At 35.0% G+C, this 27,282-nt stretch overlaps 2 protein-coding genes across 8 annotated transcripts; one reads left to right on the top strand and one right to left on the bottom strand.

The window, feature by feature from the left end:
* Positions 1–80: 80 nt before the first annotated feature.
* mak (male germ cell-associated kinase) lies at positions 81–22,474 on the top strand. 6 transcript variants are annotated; one of them, XM_051098389.1, is made up of 16 exons: positions 81–249; positions 3,000–3,231; positions 5,283–5,337; positions 5,695–5,816; positions 6,248–6,327; positions 8,282–8,414; positions 8,798–8,969; positions 12,470–12,637; positions 13,015–13,263; positions 14,709–14,878; positions 16,095–16,237; positions 16,684–16,812; positions 20,258–20,377; positions 21,059–21,154; positions 21,447–21,473; positions 21,648–22,474. In XM_051098389.1, the coding sequence occupies exons 2-16, from the start codon at positions 3,131–3,133 to the stop codon at positions 21,806–21,808; spliced, it is 1,926 nt and encodes a 641-aa protein (XP_050954346.1). In that variant the 5' UTR covers positions 81–249; positions 3,000–3,130; the 3' UTR covers positions 21,809–22,474. The 6 variants fall into 6 exon arrangements, with proteins under 6 accessions (XP_050954346.1, XP_050954345.1, XP_050954347.1 ...); XM_051098388.1 differs by lacking the exon at positions 6,248–6,327 and adding an exon at positions 7,660–7,742; XM_051098390.1 differs by lacking the exons at positions 6,248–6,327; positions 21,447–21,473 and adding an exon at positions 7,660–7,742.
* tmem14ca (transmembrane protein 14Ca) lies at positions 22,316–25,922 on the bottom strand. 2 transcript variants are annotated; one of them, XM_051098395.1, is made up of 5 exons: positions 25,841–25,922; positions 25,232–25,316; positions 24,633–24,734; positions 24,421–24,508; positions 22,316–22,519 (listed from the first exon to the last, which is right to left on the bottom strand). In XM_051098395.1, exons 2-5 carry the CDS (start codon positions 25,308–25,310, stop codon positions 22,462–22,464), a joined length of 327 nt encoding a protein of 108 aa, XP_050954352.1. In that variant the 5' UTR covers positions 25,311–25,316; positions 25,841–25,922; the 3' UTR covers positions 22,316–22,461. The 2 variants fall into 2 exon arrangements, with proteins under 2 accessions (XP_050954352.1, XP_050954351.1); XM_051098394.1 differs by lacking the exon at positions 25,841–25,922 and adding an exon at positions 25,418–25,834.
* Positions 25,923–27,282: the final 1,360 nt, after the last annotated feature.

The following is a 27,282-nucleotide window of genomic DNA, read 5'->3' on the forward strand; positions in this document are numbered from 1 at the left end:
TGAGAGTCAACAGAACTGAAGGGGTTAAAAAAGGGAACAACAAGCCCCATGAACCTTTGCGCATCCACGTGACTCCAAGACTTCCGCTTGGCTGTGTATTGTTAGCCGTCGCGAGTGTCGGTTGCCAGGGTGAGGATGGATCACACTTCTTTAAAAGAGAGATAAACTCACGTAGTATCTCTCTTAAACACATTTGTCATATCTGCACATACAGGCAACGACTAACAGGGAGGAGTGCCATCACAACGGGTGAGTGTGAGGTGCAAAACTGCGCGGAAGATCCTGTAAATGAGCAAAACATTTACAGTCAATCCAAAGAGTCGAATGAAAACACAGTTCACACTATTTATGGTGAATGATAATAAATGACGCAACTCTAGGGGCTTACTAAATGTCTTTATGTTGCAATACTAAAAAATAACTCAGGGTTGACAGTTTGTGCTGGTAATGTTTAAATGCAGTCTCGGAACACTCATAAATTCGTGTTTCTGTTAACATTCTATGTTTATAGGTTGATTTTCTGCCCTATGTTAATTCACACGTGTTCAGCTTATTGAGTGACCTTGAGGAGCATCTTAACTCCATGTGTCCTCTGTAGGTCCACTAATGCTTCTTAAACCAGATTACTGAAAGAGATCTATTTTGTGAACCTTTACTCTGTTTCTCATACAGAGCGCCTTTCACGTTTGGCATGTATTTGTGCATATTTATAATGTATTGGGATTTAAAGTTCAGTGCAGTGGTGTTAGCTGTGTGTTTGCTATGTGCTGTTTATAGGTATTTTTGGCAGATTGGAATGACTTGAATGATGTGACATAATCTTTAGACTAAACCTAAAGTGTTGCCCTGTGCTGGTTAAAAGTCTCTTTATATGTGAAGAGCAAGAAAGAAACTCAAGTCTGTTTTTGTTTTTTTGTTTATTAGAACCATTAGGCATTGTGACCATTAATATTCCATTAGATTTTTCCATTGTGACATTGTTTTCAATATAATTGAACATATTTTCCCCCAGTTTGCATTACTGTATGTACACACACACACGTTTGTTTTTGTGAATTGTGGGGACTTTCCATAGACTTCTATAGATTTTATACTGACCAAACGATATTGTCTATCCCCAACCCAACCCTAACCCTAAACCTAGCCCTCACAGAAAACATGTTTGCATCGTTACACTTTCAGATAAACATCATTACTATTTTTAATAATTTTTAAACATTGTGGGGACCACAATTTCAGGTTTTACTATCCTTGTGGGAACATTTGTTCCCCACAGTGTAGCAAAAACAAGTACACACACACACACACAACCCTGTACATCTGTCTTTGTGAGGACATCTCTAGCTCCTTACCCTAACCCTACCCATCAGGACTAAGTGCCTCACCCAAGCCCTTACCTTAAACCTAACCTTTACCCAATTATAACCTGATCCCTAAAACCAAGTCTTGTCCCTCAAATAGGCCTTTTCCTTTAAAGAAAGGCCTATAAACAAAATGTCATTTTTGCCCTGATTTTCCGCTGATGTACAGTCTGGAGAAGTTGACGCTAGTTGCCGAAAGTCAGAGTCAGTCTGCAAACAAGATTTGACAGATTCCACAGAAAATTGCGTAGTGTATGATGGTCACAGCCTCCGTTTTTTTTTTTTTTTTTTTTTTTTTTATAGCTTCAAACTCTGATATCACCCAGTTGAGGTATGTCAAACATGTTTGATATTTTCAGCCAATTTTAAGCATTTTAAGCATCTCCCAACAACAAGGGGCACGTTTCTGCATGAGTCTGTTGTGATCGGAACGTTTTTAAAGTCTGCTAGTGTGTGATCCTCAGTCATGTGGTGTATGATGGCTAGTTTTTCTTTGTCACTATTTACAAAGTCGGTAAGTGTATCCCATAGTGTATTCCAGCCTCTAAGATATCAGCATCAGTCATCTATGTGTAATTAATTTGTCATTGCTCATTACTTTATGACAAAATTAAAAGGTGCAGTTTGCTTGGTCTTCAAGTCCCAATGGCTCCTGTTTGATGTTTGGATTGTAGTTCTAGCCACAATAGCTTTAACATGATGCAAGATCTTATTGATATCTCACTGGCGTGTGTAATCTTGTAGCCTGTCGGACTCATTTGCCCTTGTAAGACTGCAGTCTACGCTAGAACATAAATGTTTAACATGATCCCCTATTCTTTTAACACAACAATGTAGATTTACAGGAGCAACTATTGAAAGAATTGATGTACTTTTGCAATAACGTATTTATCATGGACATGTATATGTTTAGTAGTTGTAGTGTGCTGTCCCATGCAGCAATAATGCAGGAACACATGAGATGGCATTTCTCAAATAACCATTCGAAGCCTAAAATACAACATTAAGAAGGTTTGCTACACGCACAAAATACTTATTTTTAAATGTTTCATTGATGTATAGTATTTACTTTTAGAGATTTCATTTATTTACTACATGGATTGTTGTCCTGTGGTGTGACATGCTGTACTGCATTAAAAAAAAAGTGCATTTAACTATTCATGAAGCTTTTATAATCCTATATTAATCGAGAAATTACATGGAGTATATAATAAAAGGCAAAAAGGTGATCAAATAATGAAAACTTAAGATATGTCATGACCAGTTACAGGACCTAAGATATACTCGTTGCTTTTTAATTTTTAAAGTTAGAATGAAATCTAAATTGACCCTATTTGTAGTAAAGTTGGTCACAATTTTCATTTCATGGAGGCGATACACTGTTTAAGGTTGATGAAAAACGTTTTTTTTTTTTTCAACTAAATTAATAACCAAACTATACTGTATGTAAACTGCGCACATGTATTTTCTAATTAAAAGCATGAATACTAGGTCTTCAGATTAATTTGCCATTAGTAGTATTTTGAAGCATGGATTAATGTCAATTAAATTAGATTTAAGCAACATGATACAGTATAGTTAATCAGTAGACACAGAGTAAACTGTACATTATGTTCAATTTTCTGTATTTGTTTTCAGTGCCAACAGTGGGATGGAGTGGCATTCACTGCTTGACTTCACATAAGCTCATCTACAGGACAGATATGATCAGGTGATCTGAGAGGAGAGACGTCCGTCAATCAGTACTGTTTCTCTGTGTGAGAGTGAAGATGAACCGTTACACAACACTCAAGCAGCTGGGTGATGGGACCTATGGCAGTGTTCTAATGGGGAAAAGCAATGAATCTGGAGAGCTAGTGGCCATCAAGAGGTGCGTCAAACAATTAGGCTGTGTCCAAATCCAAAAGCATGTGCCTTGCTTCTCAGCCCATCAGGGCCTTACTAGTCACTTTGACTTTGTATAAAGACACCTTCTGAAGAAACTTAGGGTTCCAAGGCAGAATAATATCTGATGATGTTGTGCAAATTCGTATATGCTTTAGAAGGGTTGTCAGTCGAAATAATCATGTAGTCTTAAAAAAAAAATTATAAGATTAATTACCTTTAAACTGCTTCATCAACCACCAAATTTCATGCACAGGGTTGTTGGATATCATAGGTAATGAAGGATACATCAATGTTGCCTTCACAATTCCACCAGATTAAGCCATTTTAGTAGACAAGATGTTATGCAGTTGGATTTGGATGTGTCTTATGCATTGTGTAGATTATGCTGAATATGTTGTATTTAAGGTCAACATGAAATCAAAATTGATTATATTAACCTATAACACATTCACTGTTGCATTCATTCAAAGTTAAATATTAAACTTTTATCAAAATGTAATAACTTCCTCTACCACTAAAACATATTTTTATTCTCACTAACACCTCAAATGCCCTTACTTCCTCATATCCAATAAATTCCTAATGGCAAACTTTTGTTTTCTCATTGAAAATTCCTTTTCACTTAGAAATCAGATTATGCAAAGAAAATGGGATCAACTTTAAGAGTATACTAGATGTAATTTAGGCATGCACCTGTTTTGAGGAACTGATTGCCTTTCGGACAGAGAAGACTGTTCTGTTTAGTAATGAAAACCTTGCCGTGGTATGGTTTACTGTAACTGTGCTTGTGTTTGTCTTCCTGAAGTGCCTAATATTAATCAGCCTCTTGGGTTTGTATGTTCTACCCTAAGATCATCTTCGTATTACTCAAACCCTTGACATTAGACAAGTCTGACACAAACAAACCAAAACAGCATCTTTACAGGCCATTTCCAGTATACATTATATTACGTTATATTGCATGAGTGTCAAAACAATCCTGCCACATACTTTCCTATGGGATTCACTTAAGTGCAAGTTCATCCAAGATGCGTCTGCTCAGTGAATAGGGGCTGGTGGTGTAAATTATAAATGCCCCTCTTAGGTGTAGTAACTATGCAGGAACAGGCGGTCACTATGCAAATTGATAGCTGTGTGACAGCGAAAGCAGTGAAAGTGGCCAAGCCTACCTCAGTATCAGCTCTGCTCTCTCTTACATAATTCCGTGTGGAGCTTCAGGCTCAGGTCTCATTGAGTCCTTGTATATCAGCTCCTGGAGAGCTGTTATTACAGTGATGCTCAGCTTTTTAGTCGTTCTTTAGATTCTTTTAGAAACATACAAACAAACTTTCTATTTATTCTACTCGTTTTCTTTTTATTTATTATTAACAAATAATAATAACTTGACCCTCTAGCTCTCTCTATTTTATTTCTATTCTATCTATGTTTTATTTGTTTAATTTGTTTAATTTGTTATTAAAAAAAAAAAAAAAAAAAAAAAAAAAACTTGCTACGTGTACTGTGCTAGACTGTCCGGCTATCCAGGACTTATCACAGCACTTACATATAGTAGCTCTTTTGCTGGTGTGATTGCTTCTGTTGTTCTCATTTGTATGTTGCTTTAGATAAAAGCATCTGCTAAATGATTAAATGTAAATGTAAATGTAGAAACAAAGAGAAGGGCTGCTCAAGCATAGTGACCAAAAGAGTCGATTCAAAATCAACTTCAGTGCAAGAACTAGAATCTAGAGATATATTTAATAATATTCATTTGCACCATAAAACAGTGCATAATAATAAACAGGAACATTTTACTACACAAATGCCACATAGGGACTTCTGTGAACATTTTTATGTGATGGCACTGATATTGTGTTCATTGTGATACACTGATACATTTTGAGTAGTATATTAAAGCTGACTATGTAAGCAATATTAATATTAGCATTGTTCTGTTAATAATAGGGTGGTAGATTCTGATGATTGACTGATTTACCTGAACAGTTTGTTGGTAATGAAACCATGGAGATATATTGGTCATTGTGTTTCTCACAGAATGAAGAGGAAGTTCTACTCTTGGGAGGAGTGCATGAATCTGAGAGAGGTCAAGGTACGATATCAGAGGACACATATGGAGCTTTCATTAATCACTTAAAAAATAAAAATTGTCATCAGACATTTAGGATTTACACTATGCCCTAACCAGACACAATGCGACAAGCAGTTTGTCTGTCCACACCAGATTTGACATAGCTACATAGTCACATAATCAGTACCTAAGTTTATCTTCATTGGGTAGTTTTTATTTTACCTTTTACCCCAGCCGTGATGTTGCAGAAATTCAATGTTTTGCATGTCAAATACTGTTGTCGCTTATGGTTAACACAGTGTAAACGGACACAGGCACAGCTGTAAAATGTGGGGCTTCATAGTGTTTCTGTTGGTGTTCTTTATTTTTATGTTGCAGTCACTGAAGAAACTGAATCATGCTAATGTGGTGAAGTTAAAGGAGGTGATTCGAGAGAATGATCACTTGTACTTTGTCTTTGAATACATGAAAGAAAACCTCTACCAGCTCATGAAAGACAGGTATGAAGAGATTCCATATTCCATCTGCCATTTCTTATTTATAAGTGCCCATTATGTCTTTGAAATGAAAAGAATAATTCCCAAAAATTAAAAATTTGTCATCATTTACTCACCCTCAATTTGTTTCAAATCCTCAAGTTTCTTTCCTTTTTTGAACATAAAAGTTATGTTGAAGAATGTGGGTAACTAAGTAATTGCTAGCCCTCACTGAATTCCATAGTATGGAAAAAATAACATAAAAGCCAATGGTGACCAAAAACTGTTTGATTATGATTAAATGATAACAGGATTTCTTTTTTTTTTTTTTTTTAATTTTTTAACTATCCCTTGAAGTCAAACTTAAACTTGGTCAAAACATTTTGAAATGGTTGTCACTGTGCTTGCTTGATGAACAGCACTTTTTGACAGCTGTGCTGATTCTCTGTCTCCAGAACCAAATTGTTCCCAGAGTCAGTCGTCAGGAATATAAGCTTTCAGATATTGCAGGGACTATCATTTATTCATAAGCATGGTAGGTCACAGGGCCATCATATTTGTGTATAACAAACTAGAACAACTGAGTCCAGTATCAGATGTCTGAAGAACTTCTACAGACTGAATTTTAGGACTTTTTCTGCTAAGGACTCAGTTGTTCTTGTATCTCTGTGGTGACAGGATGTGTGAGTATCTCAGCTGCTGCCAAAGTGTTCAACTAAATCCCATAAAATCTGATATTCCCAGACTCATTGTATCATAAACAGTTTAAGGGATCATATCATGTTTATTTAAATATTTTCCCCTCTGAAGTTTACTGATAATGTTAGTACCTTTGAGCCTTCTGTGTCTGCCTTATGATAATTAAACCTCTTGCCATGTGAAATGAGTATTAGCCCTTTTTTTGCAAGATGGGAGATAACTGTTGCTTTCAGTGTAGTTTTACGTGCCCCATCAGTCAGTTATTTAACAGTTAAGATTAAACCAAAATAATCAGCATCTTATTAAAAATAAATTCCAGTTACTGCTTTCTAAAGTCTAATTCACCTTGCACCAACAAATCCTGATCAACGGTACTGGACACTTTTGTCGGATTTTGTCAGATTAGTGTGTTATCTGACAATGTCTAAGAAGTGACATACTTTAATCTGGTGATTGTTGCTGTTGGTCGGTGCTGTTGGTGGAGTGTGCATTAACCGTGCTGTTGATATTTATCAGAAGGATATGAGGACAAGCAGGTGCCACTCACATCCAGAAATAGAGAAAGAAACACAAAAATTAAAAAGAGCCACAATATTAAATGTCATGGATGACATTGATTTTGATACTTGGATTTACCAAGTAATCCACTATTACAAAATGACAAATTTTACCTGAGATTTTGAACCAAATTACACCATAAATATACATGACATTTAATATTTTGGCTTTTGTCACTATTATTTTCCTTTCCTTTTGGAAATCAGTCAATCAATCAATCAATCAGTCAATCAATCAAACAAACATTTACAGTCAGGGAAGTTTCAGAAATTTGGCTGATTTGACATGTAATGATCCAAATGCTCTTTACTGTGGAGGGTGTTTTGAGTTCTGCAAGTTGGAGTATGTTTTCATGGTACAATAAACATCCTTAAAATAAATCCAGTTTATTTTTCCATGATGTGATCCCTTTAAAGAAGCTAATGCTTCTTCATCGGTAGCTTTCTTAAGTTACAGTACCTTACCAAGAGCTGTAACCAAACAGAAAACCACTGAGTCTTACACATCTTGTGGGTGAAATACTTGTGGGGCTGTTCTTTTCTTATCCTATTTCTGTTTCTGTTTTCTTTTTTCTTCTGTGGGTCTTGTGTGTGAAATTCTCTGACATCAGGGAAAATAAGATGTTTACTGAGAATGAAATAAGGAACATCATGTTTCAAGTTCTGTCTGGTTTGGCATTTGTGCACAAGCATGGTAAGATTTTCTCACACTTTCATTTGTTCTTAATGTATTAAGGAGCCTTAATTACACCCTTAAGAAGTTTAATTAGTTCCTAATTAGTTCCATTTATAATAGTGTAATGTGACATGTTTATTATATATATATATATATATATATATATATATATATATATATACAGTATATATATATATATATATATATATACATACAGTATATATATATATACAGTGTATATATATATATATATATATATATATATATATAAGAAACTGGTCAAATGTGTAAAACATTAATGGTGCATGCAGAATTTGTCCCCCTCACTGAAAAGTTTTATCCAAAGTTATTGAAAACTTGGATTGGACTGATAACAGGTATTAATTTTGTGTACACAATCCAGGTATATTGTGGTATTTGTAACAAGCAAATCTTAGAAGTTTATTAAGCTTTAATGGTGTTATATAGGCTCCATGTCTGTGCATTTGCACTGGGTAGAAGCAATAGAGGCATTCTAATGCATGTTGACAGTAATATCTCTTTGGCACAATCTGTAGGATTTTTTCACCGGGATATGAAACCGGAAAATTTGCTATGTATGGGTCCTGAGCTGGTGAAAATTGCAGACTTTGGATTGGCTCGAGAGATCCGTTCCCGGCCTCCTTATACAGACTACGTCTCCACAAGATGGTAAGAGTATAAAAAGAGTCACTGGACCCACAATATTAGGGGAGGGAAGAGAGAATTGTATAATTTTATGATACAAATCTACCCTTTATCTAGTAAAAGAAACACATATACCTGTCAACAGTAGTAGTACCATTAATCACTTTTATCTGGTATTTGATCTGGTAATTCGACAGCTATAGTATGTTTCAATCAAAATTCATAAGTGGGATAAAATGAGTAAATTTTTTGCTATATGTTATCAATTTTTACTATATATTATATATTGATCAGCTTTGATACTTTAAGAACAATTAGTAAATGTGCTAGTGTCCAGCTGGCTGTGGTTTTCCCTACTGGCTGAAATGTGAGCATTTCAAAGTTCTGTCTTATATGTTTGTGTTCAGGTATCGAGCTCCAGAGGTATTATTAAGGTCACCAGTGTATAGCTCACCAATAGACATCTGGGCGGTAGGCTGCATCATGGCTGAACTCTACACGCTTCGACCTCTGTTTCCTGGCAACAGTGAGGTGGATGAGATCTTCAAAATCTGCCAAGTTCTTGGTACAGTAAAGAAGGTATGATCAAATGTGAAGATGCATCACAACTGCATTCTTGGAACAGGACTGGACAACTAATTGTTAGTTGTCTAACAACTAGTTGTCGAACAATTAGTTGTTTGTCACGTCATTTAGTGCGAGAGAGCCACCCTGGCGCACAAATGCGTGTCTGTTGCATGCTTTCATTTGTGGTTTCGGTAACTGGAATTGTTCACTGGTCATGAGCTGCCTTCAGATCACCACATTTGACAAATTTAGAATGTTTTTGTTTGCTTTTTTAATTTGTGTTTTGCTCTGTTTAATAATTCTGAATACAGATCCGTATATATTTATATACAGGCAGGTTAAGGTTGGTATAGTGGTCTATTGGCGTTTCCATGTGGTCCTGTTTGGTATTGCATGTTGTACTTATTTATATATGAATTGAAAATGTAAGGTTTTTTTCTCACAGCTTTTGCTGTTGCATTGTATACATTAATTGTGAGTTATTAAAAACAAAATGTTTTAATTTTTCTTGGGGGAAAAAAAGCTTGCTGAAAATTTAGTTTTGTGGGAATCATCCTCAATCTTAAACTTGGTAAAACAATTATCTTTATATAAAATGTTTCAAGTCTTAATACTTTTACTTTTGTTACACTGGTATAAATCATACCGGGATGTATGCAAAAATTGTAGGATGTGGCGCCTCACCTAGAAAATTTTCCACCAGCCGCCACTGCTAAACATTACTTAAACCATATACCATAAAAGCATAACCTGTAACAAAATTAAAGCACAACTTATTTTATTCACACGCTACACATTTTAACTCCTAATATTAACATTTTGCTTTCAAGTGTGGGAATATGCACCAAAAAAAATCCAGTTCATCACATTATGTTGAAATCAATTTACAAGATTACAGCTTTTTTTTTTTTTTTTTTAACTGATGAACATGCTCAGGGTTAAGAGCTCTGCTCTCCAGCAGCGGAGAACACCCTCTCATACTGCTACCCTTATACCAGGAATGCAGAGGGTACATTTTGCCAAGTTTGATAGTAATGGTTTCCCCTGTAAGAGGTAATGGCTCTGTGTCTTTGTATTTCCTGACTTTATCGACTACTTGATTATACAGTGACAGAGGTAAATGCTGTCTTTTAGGAGGGGAAAATGCATCTCAAAATAAATCCTCAAAAGCACAGGAGTCCAATTTTTTTTTTTCTCTGGCAGGGTGAAAACAGATTTGTCATATTTTTTGTAGGATTCAGGATTTTACATTCTAATGAATAACTTTTACTTGAACTCATGTAGCCCATATTTTGTATTTTGTAGACCACATTAATAAATGCATAAAATAGGAATAACACATATACCCTTATATATATATATATATATATATATATATATATATATATATATATATATATATATATATATATATATATATATATATATATATATATATATATATATACAGTCATGTGAAAAAGTTAGGACATTGAATTCCATGGTTTTACGTATCAGGACATCATTAAAAAAATGGTCCTTGGCTGGTCTTAAAATTTAAAAAAATAAAACCTCAGATGAACAACACATGACAAATTACACCCTGTCATTAATTACCGGACCAAAATAAAGCCAAAATGGAAAAGCCATGTGTGACAAATATCAATCAAATACTTTTGATTAAGTGATCATCAGCAAGTCTGAGCGCCTCTATAAAAGCATAAGCTTTGACAGTTTGCTGGTTTGGAGCCTTCAGGTGTGTGTTAACACAATGCCAAGAAGGTAAGACATCAGCAATCATCTTAGAGAAGCAATTGTTGCTGCCATCAATCTGAGAAGAGTAATACGGCCATTTTCCAAACAATTTGAAGTTTATTCACAAGTGGAAGACATTTAAAACAGACACCTCTCCTTCCAGAAGTGGACGTCCCAGAAAATTCACCCCAAGATCAGAGAAAGTGGCAGACAATCCAAGAACTACACCTCAGACTCTACAGGCCTCAGTTAACATGTTAAATGATAAAGTTCATGACAATACCATTAGAAAAATATGGGACAAAATGGCATGTTTGGAAGGCTTGGCAGAAGAAAGCCTCTTCTATCTAAAAAAAAAAAAAAAAAAAAAAACACATTGCTGCACAGTTTAGTTCTGCAAAGTTGCATCTGAACAAAACACAAGTCTTCTAGAATAATGTCCTTTGAACAGACGAGACTGATGTGGAGATGTTTGGCCATAATGCACAGCGCCAAGTTTGGTGAAAACCTAAAGAGGATGTCAACGCAAACACCTCATACCAAAAGACAAGCATGCTGGAGAAGGGCTGATCATTTTGGGCTTGTTTTGTAGCCACAGGACCTGGGCACCTCACAGTCATTGAGTTGGCCATGAACTCCTCTGTATGTCAAAGTATTCTAGAGTCAAATGCGAGGGCATCTGTCCTACATCTAAAGTTGGGCCAAAATTGGGTCATGCAGCAGGACAATGATCCCAAGCACACCAGCAAATCTCCAACAGAATGGCTGAAAAGAAAAGAATCAAGGTGTAGCAATAGCCCAGTCCACGTCCAGAGCTCATTCTGACTCAAATGCTGTGGTGAAAGCTGTGCATAAGTAAATGCCCACAAACCTCAATAAACTGGCACAACATTGAAAAGAAGAGTGGTCCAAATTCCTCCAGAACGACGTGAGAGATTGATAAAGTCACACAGAAAATGAATGCTTCAAGTTATTGCTGCTAAAAGTGGATCTGCAGGCAATTGACTCATAGTGTGTCTTGACTTTTTCACACATGGCCTTTTCCTCTTGGCTGTATTTTTGTTAAATAAATAATGACACTGTGTGATATGTCATGTGATGATGTTGATCTGAGGATTTATTTTTCAAATTTTAAGACCTGCCAAGGACCAGATAATTTTTTATTATGTCCTGATACAGAAAACCATGAAATTCAATAGGGTGTCCTAACACTTTTTCACATAACTGTATATACATTATAATACAACTAGCTGATATAATTAACATTAACTAAGTTAGTTTTCTTATAGTTTATCTTACCCTCGTGAAATCTGTGATGCCTCCATTGGCATTTTAGTGTAGACCTTCTGTTGTCTGTTCACCTCCTTCAAAAAGGGCAGTGCTTTAAAGTGCAGATCCAGTGCTGAGGCCATGGGGTCTCTTGACTTCACTGAGCATGCAAAGGTGCAATATTAGAAACTGTAAAGGTCTTCTCCTCTGACATTACGTAAGTTGCAATTTAAAGTGGCTTCAAGGCCTTTTTCAGCAGGCTGTTTCAGCCTCTGTTAATGTCCATATATCATTTTTTGGGGTTGAGAGTAATGCAGCGCAAATTCATATATGAGGGTGATCTACATGCGACTTTAATAATGAATTGTCTTTGATCAATTTATGTGTTTGATTTGGTTCTTGTATATTACAGTATTTAGTATCATGGGTAAAAAGTGCTTGATAGTAAAGTTTATTATCCAGTGCTGAGGCCATGGGGTCCCTTGACTAAACTTTATTTTCCCCTGCAGTCAGACTGGCCGGAGGGTTATCAGCTTGCTGCTGTGATGAACTTCCGCTTCCCCCAGTGTGTTCCTACACCACTGAAAACTCTGATCCCCAACGCCACCAGTGAGGCTTTAGACCTCATGAGAGATCTCCTCCAGTGGGACCCAAAGAAAAGACCCTCTGCTGCGAAGGTATATATAAATGATGTATTTTTGATCAGTAAAATACAATGGATAAAAATAAAGCTTTTGGTGTAGAATGAGTTTTCTTGAGTTCTGAGTTTTGTTCATTTGGTTGGTGTGAAAAGTTCCCTTTCATAGGTTCATACTTACTGGTTTTGACGATTTGTCTAAAGCCTGTATAGAATCATGCCAATTTATTGTCAGATACTGCCCACTAAGTAGAACTCTAATAGGTTTGGTTCATCAGACCCATTGTCAAATAATACCCCTTTCGAGATTTTTTGTGTTATTCTAATTTAGTTCATTTTTGACATCCATGTTGTAATTATTCTTATAAAGACAGTATTAACGTTTGTGTAAATAATTGTTTATAAACATCATTTTAGGCACTTAGATACCCCTACTTCCAAGTAGGACAAGTTCTGGGTCCCCTACCCATGACTCCTGATGTACGGAAGGCTCAGATAAAGACGACCATGCCTAGTGAACCCAGATCAGAGCTGCAGTCAGTCTCAGAACCAGTGCTGCCATCACAGACTAAAGGCCAAAGCAGAAGTTCCCATCAGCCACTACAGCAGATTTCTCTGCCCCAGTCTCTTTCCCAGACAGACCCTCTCGCTCCGTACACACAAAAGGTACAAAACCTTTTTCTTAATTTTAATGTTGTAATTACCTTTGAAAACCTTTATATTCCTATTGTGGACTTGTTTTTTTTTATACCACATAATATAGCAAAATCTTATAAGTAGGGCTGTCAGTTTAACACGTTAACTTAATCAGTTATTAATTTATCGCAATTAAGGCACTGGCCCCGCCCTCAGACCTGTACATCATCTTACAGTCCATATAGATGACTGATGCAGGGCAGCATAAATGCAGTTATGCCCTAAAATTCAAGATATTGATGCAAAAAAATGCCCCTGTATGTGTTTTGTGTCATATTTATATATATCACATATCACACAATATCACAAAGAGCAACATCACACAAGTGCTGATTTTGTCCGGATCTATCACAAGCTTAAATGTGATTTTATACAACAGTTTTGCAAATATTAAGTTGATATTGTGTTATATTTTAAACACAATATTATGTGTTTTTGCTCACTTTTGCAGAGAACATATTACCTATAAAGCCACAGCAGAATTGTTGCGCATCTTATGTTTACATTTTGAATGAATCGTGTGAACCAATGATTCACAGGCCCATTCATAAAGTGAGCCATTTACTAAATTCCTAAACAAATCGCTTGAACAAATTGAATGAAAGACTCATAAAGAAATGAGACAGATTTAGTTTTCTCATAAAGACAGATTTAGTTTCTAATATAGAGTATTATTTCATTAAAATAATAAAAAATAATAAACATTAAATGGATAGTTCACACACAAAAAAAAATCTGTCATCATTTACTCACCCTCATGTTGTTTCAGACCTTTATTTTGTAGAAGTATTTTGAGGACTGTTGGTAAACAAAGCTGTTTTGGCTACCAATGACTTTCACTGCATGAACAAAAAAAAAAAACAATAATAATACTGAGATGTTCCTCAAATTATCTTTTATGTTCCATAGTTTATGTTGCAGCTTAAATGTCTATGTGTAACAAATTTTATGTTGGCTCAAATAAAATATTTGAATATATACATTTGTAATGTCTACTTGATAATTTCTCATTTAACACAAAAGTAGCTTAAAATAATCTTTTTTGGGTATTTTCACAGTTCTTCCATACAACCCTTTTTCATAGGAATTATTTCAGTAACACATAAATCATACCCAGAAATCCATGCACCTGTTAAAGTAGTTTTGATTTAAAAATATGAGCTTGATACAAAGGCTACAAAGTAACTTGTCACAGTTATAGTACCAAAAAATAAAAACGTAAATGACCCAAAATATTTAATAATAATTGTATGATGCGGTACAGTCTGTTAAATATGCCAAAATGTCCACAGAGCCACCTTATCCTTTCTTGACAAAATTAAACAGTGATGAATAAAAATGAAACTTAAAGATTACCTGTTATCGTTGCATAAATGAACATCAACACAATGATACTTTTGTGTTCCTAACATGAGGTGGTCAGGGGTGAAAACAGTTTGATTGGGCTGAAGAACGGACGAAGAAGGTGGGGACAGACCAACATGAAACCTTCAGACAGCTGGGATGAGTCTGACTGTTCTGATACGGCAGCAACACTCTCTAAAAAACCCAGCAAAGGACCAGAGGAGGAGAAAACTACTACACAGTATGATCATTACATTCAGAGCTTAACATCGACAGTTTTGACACATTTCATTTATAGCACATTTCAAAGAGCACACTATTCTGAAACCTAGTGAGCAGCCTTGCTGTCTACTGACCTTCTAACAGAGCTAACTGAAATTGAACCATTTGATTTGAAATGCTCTGTATGGCTCTTTGTTTGTTATTAGCATGCTGCATGCTGAATATTGGAAAGCGTAGCACACTAGTTTTATATTAACTATGTGTATTGTATTATTGTGTTATATTAACTATTAACTCTATTATTCTGCTGTAAAGCAGCTCTTACAAGACAATTGTGTTATTATTCAGCTTCAGTCAGTTCAGTTTAATAAATGTGTAAAGGTAATCAATTATGAAACAAGTTCATTTCAGCAATAAGCATTTCAACTGAATACTGTAGTGTTGTTATTCAGTTCAATAACAGTCACTGTTGCAAAATTTGTTACTTATGAACAAATTTGATTCAGCTCTGAAGTATTTGTAAAGAAGACAATAGTGTCATTATCAGCTTAATTCAGTATTAGTTTTGTTCTTATTAGTGTCAGTACCATCAAATTTGTAAAATTACTAAATATTAAGTGTCTTTCGAACTCCACTAAGCAAGCCAAAGGTGACAGTGGCAGGGAATTCGAACTCCATCAGGTGACAGAACTAGAGGAAAAAACCTCTCTGACCAGTTCTTCCCTGGCCAAATTAACAAAAATTGTGTGGTTTAGGGATGCTGCAAGTCAGATTTGTAGGTTAATGTCATTAAATACATTTTGCATCAGTCTCTTTCTGCTTGAAGTTCAGGATACTTCACACCAGCGTTAGGGGAAAGGGAGAGTTGTAGTCTCAACATGAAGGTAGAGTTGCAATTTAGCCAATAGTAGATGACTGGCTTATCAATGACCGTAAACACAAAGAACATCCTTATTATTAAAAACTCTTTTGGTCTCAGCTTGTTTTAGCATGATGTGTTCATAGCTAGCAGTAAGGATCTGTGCCGAGGGCTTATCTAGTCTAGAAAGCTGCATAATGTTGCTGCCTCTTTTTAGCAGCCTTTTGTGTTGAGAGCGTTTCCTGTGAAACCTGTCTAGTATCATGGATGCTGACTAAGTTTGAGAACAGGGCTTTTGTAGTTCTCTATTGCAGTTTCAATTATTCCATTTTAGATTTCAATCTTTCCTTTTTTTTATGTTATGAAAACTTTGCAGGCACAAGGACCAGAAACCCCTTTATACATTTAGCACTGTAACAAAATTACCAACCACCAGCAGATTGAACCAGCTGGACTCTAGTCACCAGAGCACCTCTTCAGCCAGACAGCATTACCTGCGCCAGTCCAGATACCTGCCAGGCAAGATTTCAGTTTGATTTATTTACTTGTTTGTTTGTTTATTTATTTATTTATTATTTTTTTAATGAATTGAAACTGTGCATAATACATTATATCATGAATAAGATGAATGATTATCAGTGTGTATATCAAACTAGCTCCTGATGTAGCTTTTCACACATTTTTTTGTAATGCCATAAAATCAAGAATATGTTATCTGTTCATTCTCTTTAACCTTTATTTAATTGACTAAAGTACAAAGAAAAAATGTTTTCAGTGGCCAACTTTTAATTTTATTTTGTAAATATAACCAAATTTTGATTTTAATGGCTAGTCCCATGCTAGTAACATTTCATTGGGGTTGTAAACAAATGTTCCTTTAATGCAGCAAACCGATGTATATGTAAACACCCCATTAGACTATTTTGCTTAAATTAGGTTTTACATAATGATTATGTCAATCTAAGGGTTAATAAGCAAGAACACACCATCTCTGAGCAACAAGGAATCTCAACAAGACATGTGGGACACCTCAGCTCTGATTAACAAACCTATTGCACCCATTGGAGGAGCGCCAGTGTCTAGAATCAGCCCAGGTGAGCACATACAAATTAATTAATTAGTTCTTTATTAATTAAATAAAAAGACTTGTTTCACAAATGTTTTAAAGTATTAGGCCCGCGTTTTTGCGGTGAGAGGCGCCTTTTTTGAATTGTTTTTTATTGGCAGTGAGCGTTATTCAAGCTGTTTATGCGCTCCGGGCGCCTCGTGTTTTTGCAGGAGCGCTCTGAGTGCCTAAACTTGAAAAAAACAAAAAAAAAAACAACTCTGAGCAGAAAAGCGCCCAGCGTCATTGTGTTTTTTTCCATTGTCCAATTGAATGAATGGAGAGGTGGGCCTTCCGCTGTGGTGATGAAAGTTTTACCGTTGCTTAAAAAGTCCAGAGATTGCTGTGATGGAGGAGAAACTTTTGGTGTCTATTGCAGGTTACCCGGAGCTGTAGTTTTTAAGGTTTTTGCTAATATGACAGTTTACTTAACAGCTAAAAACCAAAGATATTAGAGCACTCGCACTATAATCCTTTGATTAGATTGACAGGGCGGCTGATTTGGTGGTTGCCTAGCAGCATAAAAAAACGCAAAGCACTTCTCTTTTTTTAAAAGTCACCAAAAAAAGGCAGTGCGGTGCGTCTTGCGTTTTCAGACCTAAAAAATGTGTCCGGTGTGATCGGGGCCTTTTTTTTTTCTCCCACTTTTCTTGTATACATGTAGTGCCAAGATATTATTTTTGAATGCAATTCTCTCCCCATCTTGTTCCAATCCTGCTTTTAGCATTTCGTCAGTTAACGGATTTGTTGAGCTCAGTGACTTAGATGAAAAAGATGTGAACACCCCTTCTTCATATGTCTTCTAAGTACAGTCTGCCGTGTAGTCATTTGTTTTGCTTCTTTCAGGTTAGATAGTCTATTAAGAAGTTGTTTCCCCACTTTCCCAACCATCCTTCTAAATGCTGCCTTGATCATTTTCTCACTTTATGTGCAGGCCAGTAACATCTAATTTTAGTTATTTACAACTTAATAAGTACACTTAATGTAGACCCTGCAGTTTCTCTTAGAGAATCTTGGGAGCCTGACCTAGGTGTTTCTGTTACTGATGATCAACGGGGCGACATTGTAAATCTGGTTCACTCCTGTTACATATATGCCTATTGCAGTGTAAAGTGCTCCACAGAGCTCATCTAACCAACACCAAACTGGCCAATTTTTTTCTAGATGTGAGTGATGCTTGTCTCCTGCCAGCCATCTCTATATGTTCTGGAGTTGCCCTCGGCTGACAGACTTTTGGTCAAATGTCTTTGATACACTTAATAATGTTTTTAACATAGACTTGGGCCACAAAACCCCTTGACTGCTATTTTTGGCATTTCCTCAAGACCTGACTTGACTGTCTCATCTCACCAGGTTATTGACTATTTTAGCTAAACGAGCCATTCTTCTTAAATGGAAACATGTCATCCCCCCCATTGCATGATATGTGGATCCAAGAAATTTTTTGCTGTATGAAACTTGACAAGTTAAAATTCTCACTTTCAGGATCCTTAGAATCTTTTGATATGTCCTAGAAACCTTTTTAGACAACGTAAAACGCTTACTCTGTTCTATACTAACGCAAATAAGCAATAATTAACTTCTGTTGGAAAGAGGGAAAATAGAAGATTGAGAGAGGAATGTTCATTTATTTTTATGTATTTCTGTATATTTAATTATTTGCTAATGTATTATTATTATCATTTTGTTCCTTCTTTTCTCTCTTGGTTTTATATTACATTTAAAATTTTCTGGATGAGAGGTTTCCGAATGGGGTTAAATTGAGACAATCTACAATCTCTTACTCTTCACTGAATTTTGAAAAATATATATATATATATATATATATATATTGTTTTAAAGGGGTGCTATTATGCTTTATCACTTTTTGAATTTTGAAGTTTGTGGTGTGTATCTTTGAGCATAAAAAAGATCTACAAATTTACAAATCTCAAACTCCAAAGGGAGATATTTCATTTTTAAAAAAATCTTTCCAAGAACTACAACGAACGGCTCCTTTGGACTACAGCGTTTGTTTTCCGCATGCAATGATGTCACAATGTGGTCCATTAGAATATCATTAAATTAAATCCTGCCTATGGAAATTCGAATTGTTGGGGGATGTGTAGGGACGAGGTGGGGGATTAGCCTATATAATGCATTTTTCGAACCACTAAGCATGAGAGCATGTTCTAGTACACCCCCAAAACAAAATCAAGACTTTGAAAAAGAGCATAATAGGACCCCTTTAAATGCAGTTCTACATTTTTGAACTTTTTTTTTTTTTTTTGGCTCATGAAACGCTTAATTAACAAATGTTTTTATTTTATAATAAAAAGTCATTTTTTATGTATTCTAGGATAAGTACATTAGGCATCATAGGCTGTAGCAACCAAATTGTATAAAACCCATTAATTGACCCCATTTTAGAGTAGTTTTAACCTAATTTTAAGTGTATATATTTGACTAACTTGTAATTATGGGTCCTGCCCATTACTGATCAAGTGTTACAGTAGTCATATTCTTAACTGTCCCACCTAGTCTCACTAATTGTAATCAATTGTGCATAATTCAGAATAAAATTATCAGTGCCTTAAATTGACGTCAGTTCCTGAATTTGAACAAACTGCAAACAGGATGCAGAATTGTAATGAAAAAATTAAATTAATATGAATATGACAGATTAGGTATTTTAAGAAATGTCAAATATATATATATATATATATATATATATATATGTGTATATATATATATATATATATATATATGTATATGTATATGTATGTATATATATATATATATATATATATATATATATATATAATACAAATAAGGAAATTATTTATCATAGTTGTTTAAAATAAGGGATGTAATCATTTTTGTTTGGTGGCAAAACTTGTGAGGGGATAATTAAATTCCTTTTTTGTTTGACTCCTTTTTTTTTGTGTGCATTTCTTTGAATTACAGTTCGGTTAGCCTTACATTTTCAAAGTCATTGGCCAATTTCAGTTTATTAATTCACAAGGCCAAATCTTAAATCTTAAAATTGTTTTTGCCCAGCCCTGCTTCATGTTATTGTAAGGTCTACTTTTGCTGTAATACTATCCATCTTTTCTCCCTGCATGGATTCAGAGGAAAGCAGCAGTAAAGCCACAAATAAAGCTAAAGAAAGGACACTAGAGAAAATTGAACAGGTCAACGTTGCAACAGTGTTGTTCTGCCATTGCCCACATTATCATGGACATTGGTCTGGGGTGTAAATGTCTGGAAGATACTTTAAGAAAAATAGTCCAGTCACTGAGGAACTGTATTACTTAATACTGACATCTGATGAAATTAGTTTAAACACCTCTTGAGTAGGTATGTTTTGCAAAAATGTAGATAATCAAATACTTGTGTATTTTAGCTGGTTGTGTTCTCTTTCTTGACTCGTAAGTTGTGGCCTCTGCCCCCAGGAAACTTTGTAACCACCACGTACAATCTCTCTGGAGGATATATACCATCTTTTCAGAAGAAGGAAGTGGGATCCGTGGGGCAAAGGATTCAACTCGCCCCTCTCGGACACCAGCATGCACGTAAGAGTTTGGTTTTACAATATATCCTCAAATAATTTACTTTGGACTTTCTTTGTTTCTTAACACAGCATCATGGAATCATTATTGTTATGCTTTTCTACATGCTGCATACATGTTAGCTTACTGATACATTTGTTTTGGCTTTGCAATACTGATACTAAATTTAAAGGTGAACTGTAATTTTTGTAAAATTAAAATATTTTATTTTGTTTATTATTATTTGTACGTTAGTTTCCCTGACAAATGTAAACACAATGGCACTATCAGAATGTTGCTCTATTTGATTGAGCAGCCCAACCAACCATACAATTTCCAAAACAATGGTAGAAGGCGGCACATTATTACCTAAGATGAAAACAGCCTCCCCCACCATCCTACATTTTAAATATGTGACCAGTCTAACATAGCAACATTGCCTCAAATAGTGCCATGAGTTTGGAGTGGTATTATTGGTTTGCCTACACACCTTTTATACTTACTATTATTCTTCTGATACCCCAAATTTAAACTTAACCCTTGTAAGTTTTTTTTTTTTAATTTATTTCTTGTTCATGCTCTTTGTAAATAGTGTTCTATGCATTTGTTGCTAGAGCTCTTTTAAGATCTGCTGTTTCTTTCTACATTCATTTATTCATTCATTCACTCTGTCTGTCTCCTTTTCATCTTTATATCTGCTCTTAGTTGATCTCTCTGCCACTGCTGACTCAAAAACTGGCAAAGCTAAACCTTCAAAGTCCAAACCTTCCTCTACTGTTTCAGTCAGTGAGATCTCTGAAGGTAAAATCTCAGAACAACAGAAGTTTTAGTCAGCGCTTATTTCAAGGGTCCAAAATTAACGTTGTCACACCTTCCAGGTTCTTTTTTTTTTTTTTTTTTAAATGATTTATTTATTTATTTTGTCTGGTAGAATTATATAACTTACGCCTTGCTATTAGTGATACTCTGAAATTGTCACTTCCAGCAGCATATATAAGTTAGTCAGTGTATAGCAGCAGCTGTCACAACAACGTTAAGACGCATGATGATTTTTTTTTTTTCCCTCACATTACCATTTTGGTGGCCAATGCAGGGACAATTCCACATAAGTCACTAGAAGGTTTGTATATCTTTTTTAATAATTTCTGCTAGACTATTGTTCAGACATTGTAAGTCATGTGACGTTGCAAGTGTTAATTTTGGACTCAGCCTTTTTATTACATAATTCTCACATAAGTAGCCATTAACACTGCTGATTTTGCACAAGCGTGAAATGCTCTTTCTCCCTTCCCAGATTATGAAGGATGGAAAAGGAGAGCAGACCGAACCCAACCTAAAGGAACGAGTTACTCGGCTCTGGGCAAAAACTCTGCCAGTCTCATTGCTCGCGCTCCACCAGTTCAGCCAGTGCACGGGCGGATTGACTGGGCTGCAAAATATGGAAGCCATCGCTAGTATATCTCATGCGAACTACAGCTGCTGAGAGGACTAAGTTTCAACACTCGTGAATATTGTAGAAAGGAGCAGCTAGGATAGATCCACACTAATTAAGTCCACAGCTGCTTAATTGTTCAATAAAAACAAGAATCTGTGAACAATGGATTTTTACAAACCTAACAATTTATCTTTAAATCTGTCTCATTCAGTTTATGCATCAAATGCCTGTAATCCTCTTTTTCAATGGAATGGGTAGATCTATATCCTATATATTGCATCTATTTTTTTGTAACATTTTTTATAGTATGCAGTTTTTAAATATATTCTTGTTTTCTTTTTTATGTTACTGTGATTTATACTGCAAAGCAGTGTTATTTATATTTCCTTGTATGTTGACTAGTTGTTTTTTTGTCTGTAAACAATACTAAGAACTACAACATGAACATATAGTGTAGATAACAGTGATTGGGTTGGGCTTAATTCAAATCAGTAAATCGTAGATGTTTTATATGCATAAAATGGGCATGTTTTTAACAGAAGTCTTTAATTCATAAATTCACCCAACAACTACATTTTCATTGTACATTTTATACAAATATGGCAATGAGCTATAATGACATATTGTTCAAAGAAAATTATATTTGAATGAAAGCAGACTGAAATAAAAGGTATTATGATTGCTGAGGTTTCTGTAGCATTCCAGCTCCGAGTTTTGCCAGCATCAGGATACTGCAAGAAAAAATTAAAGAAATAGTTCAGGCAGAAATAAAAATTCTGTCATCAGACTCTATAAAAGACACTTTGGTCTGTTCCTTACTCAAAGCTATTGCATGACTTTAGAAGACTTGAAGTATGTATAGCAGATCAGGCACATGGGCTACTTTTATTATTCTACTTATGGTGTTTTTGGAGCTTGACAATCATGGTATTATGGAAAACCTTCATGAAAGTTCTTCTGAAATTCTAACCTTTTTGTTTCATGGAACCAAGCAAGTCATACAGGTTTGCAATGACAGGGGGGTGAGTACATGAATTTTTGAGTGAACTTGCCCTTTAGCTTTAAGTTGATAACTGCAGTCATGTGATAAAATGATTTTAATAATGATAAATTGCATTTTGAGATGCAACACATGCTGAAAAAAGTGTGTGCAGAAATATTCTGGGGTGGTACCATGGTACATTGATTGAACGGTTGCTATTTGCATTAGTTCATTGTTTATTGGGTACTGCAACGAATAGCATATCATAATACCGATGGTAATACTATGGTATTTATTGTGCTACAAGTGACCTACTGAGGTTGAGCCTGAAAGAGATATAGACGAATTTGGAGTAGACATCACAGTTATGTCACTTGCAGCTGTGTGCGCATAGTGGTTGCAGACTGGTAACAAGTGGAGGTAAAAAATTAATAAAATTGTGCCTTTTGATGTCAAAATTGGAATGCAAATAATTTTTATAGAATACTGTCGCCAAAGATGCCATTTGAAGCTAAACGCATACGTTTAAACAGAAATACTACGGATGAAAACTGCTATGATTACTCTTCTTTTAAAGCATAAATTTGATTTAAACAATAGGTCTACATAACATTCGCATATGCTGTTCATAGGGAATGTATTGTATTATCCCTACAGTCACAGCATGAAATATTATTTAAACCTATTACTATTAACATTTTACATATCATTTATTTATTTTCTCACAATTCTGACTTTTTTTTTCTTGTAAATGCAAGTTTATATCTCCTGATTCTGACTTTATAACTCGATTTAACTCAAAAATAGTGAGCTTGTCAATTCTGAGAGAAAAAGGAAGAAGTGTGGGATATAAACTCAAATTCTGAGCCGAGGGGAAAAGAGAAAATGACAAGTTATTTTTCCTTATTAGAATTGTGAGATGAATAAAGTCAGAATTTTGAAATATAATATCAAATTTATTTTAATAAATTATTCCATGGCTCCATAGACTGCCACTTGAAAACCATTTCGGATCTGTAAGACTATCCCCCTAACTTCAATTTCTTTGAATAACAGTGCTTATCGCTGGGTGACAAGCTCTTGTAATATGCGAAGAACATTTTGAAAATGACATCTAATCAATATAATCTATAATTGTTTTAAATGTAACCAATTTGTATCGTATCCGTGTCAGAAGTCCAGGAACAGAATTATAATATTTCTGTTTTTTCCCCATTACACTTTTGTCTGGAGTATGTGACTCGTTTGTCTTTTTTTGTTTTTTTTTGTAGTTGTTAATGAATTAAAATATTTTACTAAGAGTTGAAAGCTCTATCATCCAAGTATAACTCTGAGTTAACTCTAAACACAAAGCATTTATGTATTGTGGCTTGTCCGTGAGGGAACTGCAAGGGGTTTGTGAGTAGCTGAATAGCTAATAATTAAATCATTAAAAAAATATAATATAAAATAAGCAAGATCAAATATTTTGTTTGTTGACATGCATGTCACATGATTATTAACTGACCTCAGAGTACCACAAATATGCTGTTACATTTTTGCAATATTAACACAATATTAACTTAACTCAGGGGGTACTTTAAAGGGGTTTGACTGACAAAACATGGAGACCCTCTTTTAGGCAAATGAAATGTGATATATGTTACTTACCTCGCTCCAGCGATGAGACCAGATGGAACGATTTTGCGCGAGTTATAGAATCTCTTTCCCATGATACCAGCAAGTGTCCCAGATGCAGCTGAGAGAGGAAAAACATTGATGACACATGTAATTTAAAATCATGATCACCTAATTTTATAAAACAAATTAATACTGACTCTAGATGCAAAGCATATAACTACAATGCATGAAAAAATGCACACCTAAAGACACCCAAATATTTTGGGGATCTTGTGATGTCTGGTAAGCACCAAAGCCAGCCAAGCCACCAAAGAGCAGCCCTGCTGCCAAAGACGGGATACTGCCTGCAAGACAAATGAATTAAAACACTGTCTTGATGAATGCCATAAATCTATAAAGTGTCATAAAAAAAATTCAGAGTACAAAACAAAGAGCGTTTTGAACATTAATATGTTTAAATTATTATCCAATAACTTTTTTAACAACTTTTTCTAAACAAATTTTGGAAAAATCATACATCAGAACTGAAGGCCTTCGTTAAAGATCATGCACAGACATTTTCACTGAATATAGAAGAACAAACAAAATTTGTGTGAAAAATTATTAAAGAAGTTTGTTTTTGTTAAAATAACATAAAGGTGGTGCATGTGTAGGGTAAAATCCGATCAAGCTGGAATTTGGCTGGTTTAGCTGATCAGTTTTTAGCCAGTTTCCCAGTTTAACAAGTGCCAGCCAGCCAGCCAACCATACCAGCCTGGCAAGCAATGATCAGCAAACACTTTGACAACTCTTAATCATGTAAATTCTATATACACAATAATCTCTTGAACTTTCTCATTACCTGCTTTGACATATCCTATGACTCCTCCAGATGCTACTAGTGCTGCGTATCCATATCCAGCCCAGTCCACTGCCATCATCAACACCTCAACACACATACAGAAACATTTTAAATATACACAGCCTGATAGTTTACAGGCAGTGTGAAAGAAAAATTACACAAACATACATACACACATAAACATACTTGTAGTTGTGGTTTACATGGACTCTCCATTGGTAATGGTTTTTATAATGTACGAATTGTTTTTTTTTTTTTTCTATCCCCTAACCTCATCCCTAACCCTCACAAAGAATTACTGGCAAACACAGTTCAGTGTAGTTTTTGTGTAAAGCCATTTGTCATACAAATGCCATTGTACATATTTTGCACTACACATTACACACACTGTGTCCTCATAAACCATATATTCAAGCATGCACACACTGCACTGATGAACTTTAGCTGATCTCATATCTGCGCATGAACGGTTCATAAACTGCATTTCTGCTGTCTGCTGTGAGTGCAGAAACTGACACGTTTTTGTTATTCAAAACATTGAATGGTTTTACTCGAAAAAGTCTATTCTACATTCATTACACTACTGCAATACAATATTAAAGTCAATACCGCTGCCTGAGAATCTGTTCTGGCTAAAGTCCTTGCCTGGTGGTGCTCGTGGCCGACTTGTTATGCGCTGCGTAAACGTCCTCAAAAGCCAATGAAAGCTTACGCACCTGACGTACTTATGGCAATGTTTCTCAAGTTGACTTATGGGAAATGTAGTTTACGTCAACCCTAATGGATTACGTGTCTCTCTCTCCTAATTTCACCAACATAAATTATGTATCTTGCACGTATATGTTTGTGTGTATCGCAAGCCGTTTTAACATTTAATCTAAAAGCCGTAATAGTATCTATTTTCATGCTACTAGTACTTATTTTTTAGATACTAGTATCATTTCCATTAAGTACTAGTATTTATTCATTAGCTACTAGTGCTTATTATTTAGCTACTAGTGCTTATTCTTTAGGTACTAGTGTTTATTCTTTAGCTACTAGTGTCTTTTGTAAAGTTACTAGTACTTATTCATTAGATACTAGTTCTTATGTTTTAGATACTAGTACTTATTCCAATAGTGACTAGTATTTAATTACAATCTTCCTGTTAAGAAAAGACAGAACTAGTACTTATTTTTTAGTTACTATTAACTTTTTAGACCAGATATCCTGAACTTAATAGATACTAGTAATTTTTGAATTTGCATTTCTGGCAGTATGGTAATCGTATGTTGAATATTAATGAACCAGCAACATGTAGGAGAGAGATTAGCGAGGAAAAGGATGTACTTTTTGAGGAAACAACATAGAAAAAGCAATAATTTGTACTCAAGCACATAGAAAACATTTTTGTCAGTTTTGTAGACACTGTAATTTCCTAAACATAGTAGCCTAACGTGTTTGTTTGTTTGGTCATCGGGTGCCCTCTGGTGGCAGAATGGAGAAAAGACACCAATTTTTATCATCTATTAATTTCCTCTTTGTCCTCCAGTAAAAACAATAAATATCACACTAGGGCTGTACGTTAACTTATTTGCATATAGCACTGGTGCTAAAGACACTGAATGTTTTTTACATAAATATTCTGTACAGGGCATACAAAATCCAAACCCTTATCGTTTTCAGACAAACATTTTCTTTATTTGGAAAAAAGGCCAAAACAAAATATTAATTAAAACACACACACCAGGTGTGCTGTATTTGTAGGGCTGCGCAATTTGGCCAAAAATGTTGTTTTTATATATCAGTATAACTAATAATGATTATGTTTATTATTTCTATATAGAAACATTAAACAAAATAAGGAATATTACTTTTGTAATAACACTTTTTCGCTATTCTCTACAGTGGAGAAAGGATTTGCAAATGTTTACCTCAAAGTTCTTAATTATCTTTGCTATTTTTACCCAAATCAGGGTTTTGTGAGCAATAATGAGTACTCAATTAATGTAATTTCTTTTTCATTCATACTCGTCGCCGGAGGGCGCCCTCCACAAATGAGACTCATTGAT

This window comes from Labeo rohita, chromosome 24 (genome assembly GCF_022985175.1).
Source record: "Labeo rohita strain BAU-BD-2019 chromosome 24, IGBB_LRoh.1.0, whole genome shotgun sequence".
Lineage (NCBI taxonomy): Eukaryota > Metazoa > Chordata > Actinopteri > Cypriniformes > Cyprinidae > Labeo > Labeo rohita.